The sequence below is a fragment of the Megalobrama amblycephala genome, linkage group LG1 (assembly GCF_018812025.1).
Source record: "Megalobrama amblycephala isolate DHTTF-2021 linkage group LG1, ASM1881202v1, whole genome shotgun sequence".
NCBI lineage: Eukaryota > Metazoa > Chordata > Actinopteri > Cypriniformes > Xenocyprididae > Megalobrama > Megalobrama amblycephala.
Window position 1 is genome coordinate 31,611,444 of NC_063044.1, and position 6,000 is coordinate 31,617,443.

Genomic DNA, 6,000 nt, shown 5'->3' on the forward strand with positions numbered 1-6,000 from the left:
ATTTGATGACTTTCGTTCAGCAAAATGAAATAATCTTTAAGTCATTTCATTCATTGAAGCAGAGTTAAAATGTAATTTCTCAGAACATGACCACATATGCAATCTTTGATCATACTGCGATTTAGGAAGTCATTATAATGCAGCCACAGATAAATTATGACCAATGCAATGAACAAAACATTCATGAGTGACCCATCACTATTACAGAGGTATGAAAAATCGAATTCACAACATGTGCGTGCACACTTAATCTCGTTAGTAATGTTAGTAAATTTGGAGTATTCTAAATGAGTGGCCGCCTGCACAAAGTTAGTCGTTTGCATAAAACACGCCCAAACCATTAAGGCTTTCCACACAATCTTTCCTTTACAGCCTTTCGTCACTCATCAAACATATGCCGCTCTCTGCAGATGCACTCTCGAGTGTGTTATTCTCAAAACCAGTTCTAACACATTAACTCCTTATCACAAGTTCACTGCCCATTCAGTCTTAATAGTTAAGGCTAAAAAACTTGCCTTGTTGTCCTCGAAAGAGGCTTGAACCCAAGGCTCGGCTCGAGCTCCGAACTAAACCCCCCTTTAACAGTACTGCGCAGAGGAATAATAAAATGATCTATCGAAATGGTGAAGAACTGTCGCTGAGATGACGCAGTGACTGCTGTTTATATACACTTGTAATTATGATTGACAGGACTGAATGTTTAGGCTCCTCCCAAACCTACGTTTGAAATTATATTTCACGAGTTCGCCTGCCCATTCAGTTTTGATATATAATGGTAAACAAACTTGGCTTGCTGTCCTCAAAGGAGGTTTGAACCCAAGGCTCAGCTTGAACTCCGAGTTAAAGCCCCAAAAAGATATTTACAAAGACAGCAAGCTGGGCAGTCAGCTGAGAGTAATTCAGCGATATAAGTACAGAAGACTTTAAAAGAATTTAATCCCTCTCCCCCTAAATATAAGCAAAATATTTTTGCTGTTGCCACATTGGGGAAAAGATAAGGGTTTTCTCTAAAAGAGAAAATGAAAGGGTTGCTACAGGAACAGAGAGAGAAAATACTGCTGCGGCATTGAAGGGATGCATTTCTGTTCCTTCAGATGATTAGTTGGAGAACTGCTGTGAGAGCGGTGGCCAACATCACTACTGTAGCAATGAGGAATAAAGTTTAAACTGAAGGCTGTTGTTAGAGAGGTGGCCGAAATCACTGCTGCGGCAGTGAAGAATAAAATTTATTCTAAAGGTTGTTGTGAGAGCAGTGGCCAAAATAATTGCTGCGGCAGTGAGGAATAAGTTTTTAGTCTGAAAGCAGATGCGAAAGCGGTGGTCGAAATCACTGCTGTAGCAGTAAGAAATTAGTTTTTAGTCTGAAAACTGATGCAGGAGCAATGTCTGAAATCACTGCTGCGGCAGTTAGGAATAAAGTTTAGACTGAATACTGTTGCAAGAGTGGTGTTCGAAATCACTGCTGTGGCAGTGAGGAATAAATTTTAGTCTAAAGGCTGATGAGAGAGCGGTGGCCGAAATTTATACGTTTTTAGCAGAGGTGTAATGAGTGAAAACCTGAAACAATACATTACAGCGAAAATTACTCCATTACAAGTTACAAGTCACCAATTCTAATACAACTTGAGCAAAAGTCTTAGAGTATCTGATTTAAACAGTACTTAAGTAGTTTACTCATACTGAATGTAGGCTCAGAGATGCACTAGTCCTTGACACCTGAGAGACATGTCGGTGAAAATAAGAAACAGTTGATTTCTAAGATGAGAAATCATGTTTATTTTCTAAAATCAAAATAAAACTGAACACCTCAATATTGCAATAAATCAAGGTCAAAACAAAAGCCTCTTAAACGTTTAGAAACTCTCAAGTCTCAGTTAAGCTCAAGTGAACAAAAAGGCCATGAGTAAACCAATATCCTTTAAAAAGGGCTTGTCAATATAGCGGATAAATAAAATATTAAAGGTGCCCTTGATTCAAAAATTAAATTTACCTTGGCATAGTTAAATAACAAGAGTTCAGTACATGGAAAAGACATACAGTGAGTCTCAAACCCCATTGTTTCCTCCTTCTGATATAAATCTCATTTGTTTAAACGACCTCCGAAGAACAGGCGAATCTCAACATAACACCGACTGTAACAGTCGGGGTGTACGCCCCAATATTTGCATAATGCCAGCCCATGATGTTCCCAACATTATAAAAGGCATTAGACAAGGGCAGCCAGTTAAGGTCTGGAGCTGCACACAGCCGAATCATCAGACTAGGTAAGCAAGAACAACAGCGAAAAATGGCAGATGGAGCAATAATAACTGACATAATCCATGACAGCATGATATTTTTACTGATATTTGTAAATTGTCTTTCTAAAAGTTTCGTTAGCATGTTGCTAATGTACTGTTAAATGTGGTTAAAGTTACCATCGTTTCTTACTGTATTCACGGAGACAAGAGCCATCCCTATTTTCATTTTTTAAACACTTGCAGTCTGTATAATTCATAAACACAACTTAATTCTTTATAAATCTCTCCAACAGCGTAGCAATAGCCGTTAGCCACGGAGGACCGCCTCAAATTCACTCAGAATAAAACTTTTAACATCCAAATAAATACTTTACTCACATAATTCGAAGCATGCATACAGCATGCATGACGAACATCTTGTAAAGATCCATTTGAGGGTTATATTAGCTGTGTGAACTTTCTAAATGCGCTGTAATATAGTCGACAGCTGGTGTGGCAGGAAGAACGCGATTTAAGGGCGCGGCGCCGAGTGTAAATCAGTGCATTGTTAATGATGCCCCAAAATAGGCAGTTAAAAAAAATAATTTAAACAAATCTATAGGGTATTTTGAGCTGAAACTTCACAGACACATTCAGGAGACACCTTAGACTTATATTACATCTTGTGAAAGAACGTTCTTGGGCACCTTTAAGTAAAATTAAACAGTCAAAGCCTACTTGCGATGAATGTACTGGTTTCAGCCTCATCACTGGCTGCAGTCATGACCTCATCTTATAAACCAAACACCTGCGATTCAGCAACTACCTGCTAATGCACTCACATTCTTGTAAAATAACCTTGTTGACATGTTTGTGTGAGTAAAGACAAAACACACAAGATATAGTACCTTCAATGGCCTTATATGGCGATATCGCTTCTTTATAGCAGAAATAACCTGCTGCAGAAAAAAAATAGCTGCCATGAAAAATGTGTAATTGCATTTTTCATCACAAATGTACTGGAATAAAAAGTACATTTACGTGCATACTAATGAAAACAGAAACCCAAAAGTAAACAGCTGTAGTTTAGGAGTAATAAAAATGCGACCCTGAGAATTTAGATACCTTTATGGAATAGTCCACTAAATGTGCCGAGATACAAGAACTAAAAAATTCTCAGTTGCACGTGCAATCGCGAATGTCTGGGAAACTCATGAATATTCATATATGCTCCGCCTTCGGAAAATCTCAAAACAGAAAATCTCGTAACACCGGTTTGGCTAGACGTGAACAGTATTTGGGCAGCAACTAATGACGTTTAAAAAGTCCACAAGTATACAAGAACGCATATTGACAAACTTAATTTCGTTCTCTCTTTGTTGATACAGGATTCACTCAAATGCCATACGGATTAGTGAATGAGTGAACGAGTGAATTTGGACAGACTGTTTTGGACTGCCGTCTTGAATACACGATTATAGCCTAGCTACAGTCGCAGTTGGTCTGCGATAGTGAGTTTGCGCTTCTGGTCCGCGGAGCCGCCAACCGTGATAGTTATGAGAGGCGTGTTTAAGTTGTTTTGACGTGTTTAATTTGATAAGACGCAATTAAGGGGTCCTTATGCAAAATTTTATCGAACTTACCGTGACACGTGAAGACATTGTTAGAAGTCCTCCAAAATGGTGTCTTCTAGTCATCTGATACGATCGCTTTCGGTTTCAGGCAGACAGGTGAGTTCCGCTCCGTGGCCGTGGATGCCTCCCCAAATTGAACTTGACGTAATGACGCTGCATACTCTGTATACAGAGTAGCTACTCCCTGGTGCATAAACTGCACTAGAGGGGGGATTCCACTTAAAAAATGAAATAATGAAATCAGTAAAGCAAAACTCTAAATGAATTGGTTTTCAAACTGAAAGATGAGTTGACATCTGGGGAAACGGGACACCTGTTTAATATTTAATAAGCTCTAATATTTCTTACTATTCTCAAGCAATTCTGTTGATATTACCATATTACAGCTAGAAAAGTGTTCTCACTCACATGAGTTCATGATGTCACTGAGGAGAGCAGGACAGATCAAAGTGCAGGGATAGATAGATAGATAGATAGATAGATAGATAGATAGATAGATAGATAGATAGATAGATAGATAGATAGATAACTAGCCCCCGTCTCCCCCATGTGCTGCAAGAACAAGGCACCTGTTAAAATATGTGATTTTTGTGATGCAAATAAATAAATAAAACAAAGATAAATAATGGGCTCTGGCTGGGTCATTATAAAACATTCATATTTATTCACTGAAGCCATTCTTTCATTGATTTGGATGTGTGTTTTGCATAATTGTCATGCTGAAAGGTTCTTTTCGTTTTCAGCTTTCTAGCAGATGCCAGAAGGTTCTGTGCCAAAATCGACTGGTAGCCTGGATTCCCTCCTTCACTAAACCCCAGTTCAGCTGAGGAAAAGCATCCCCAAAGCATGATGCTTCACTGTGGGTATGCTGTTCTTTTGCTGATGGGTTGTGATGTTTTTGCGGCAAACATACCCTAGTGAAAAAAAGTATACTTTATTGTATTTTAAATATATTCCCTTTTTCTATAGTACATTGTAAATATACGAACAAAAAATGTACTATCTTTAAATATATAAAAAGTATATTAGTATCATATTTTCACAATACAACTTTTTAACACACTTTAAAATAACTGTACTTTAGTATATTTTCTAAAAAATATATTTTAGAAAAATATACTTGAAGTGTAAGTTCAGTTTATTTTTTGAAAAGTGTATTTATTTGCACTTCATAAAAATATATTTGAGGTATATTTTAACTGTGTGCTGAAAATGATCATTGTAACAATGCACTGAAAGTATATTTTAAAAATGCATTATTTAATATCCTGAAGTTGTGGTGTATTTAAAGTTAAATTTGAGAATATTTTTTAAGTTTACTTATTCATCCTTGGAATTCATTATATTACTTGTGCTTATTTATTTCAGTATGACTAATGCATTAAAAGCCCATTTAATATATGCAGTGTAGCCTATAATTTCCAAATATGTGTAAATATGTTTAATAAGTTTACACTGGCAGAATCATTTTACAATCGTCTATATTAAACACCAGCAGCACAAGTAACGTTACATGGGAAAAAATATGTTGAGTGGTTAAACTTGAGACTTCGTTCGGAATTCAAATGTCTCATCAACTTGGTCTGTGACCAATCAGATGTTGTTGCTCACTGCCTTCAGCCAATCAGAGCTGCTGACGTCACGGTCCTCGTCTCCCATCGCTCAGTAACTCAGATGAAGTATAATGTCGCAATGTATAATTTATTTAATAAAATAATGAAAGTGCAATGCATCGCTCAATCTTGAAAATTCTGACCTAGTGATGGCGAGATGAAGCCTCATGAAGCATTGAAGCTTTTCAGCCAAGTGGTTCACAAAAAGGTTCATTTCTCGAGACTTCATTTGCTCACAATACCACCTGGTGGTCAAAGAGTGTAAAACAAGTAGATACATTACAGATGACCCGATGTGATCTGTGATACACTGTATTTTGCGGCAGTTATGGCCTAGAAATAACGGTGAAGAAAAAAATAAATTTCCACAAAGACATATATATTTATTTGAATGTAATGTGTATTTTCTGGTTGTATATAATGATTGTATAACATAAGTGTATAATAAACGTATTGGCTTCAAATGAATGGGGCTATCAAATGTGTGTAAACAAATTCTTTGGTCATAACAGGCAGGAGGGGCGATATTATTAT

The 6,000-nt window shown here is 37.0% G+C and overlaps 1 protein-coding gene across 2 annotated transcripts in view; it reads right to left on the minus strand.

Annotated features, from left to right (window-relative positions):
- LOC125267730 (NACHT, LRR and PYD domains-containing protein 12-like) overlaps positions 1-4,011 on the minus strand; it is a 68,185-nt gene extending 64,174 nt beyond the window's left edge. The window contains exon 1 of one of the 2 annotated variants that reach the window (XM_048189643.1): positions 3,863-4,010. In XM_048189643.1, coding sequence (XP_048045600.1) covers positions 3,863-3,916 — 54 coding nt within the window. In that variant the 5' untranslated portion in view covers positions 3,917-4,010. Of the gene's footprint in view, positions 1-3,862 lie in introns of both variants that reach the window. The other variant, XM_048189653.1, reaches the window with a different exon arrangement.
- Positions 4,012-6,000: the final 1,989 nt, after the last annotated feature.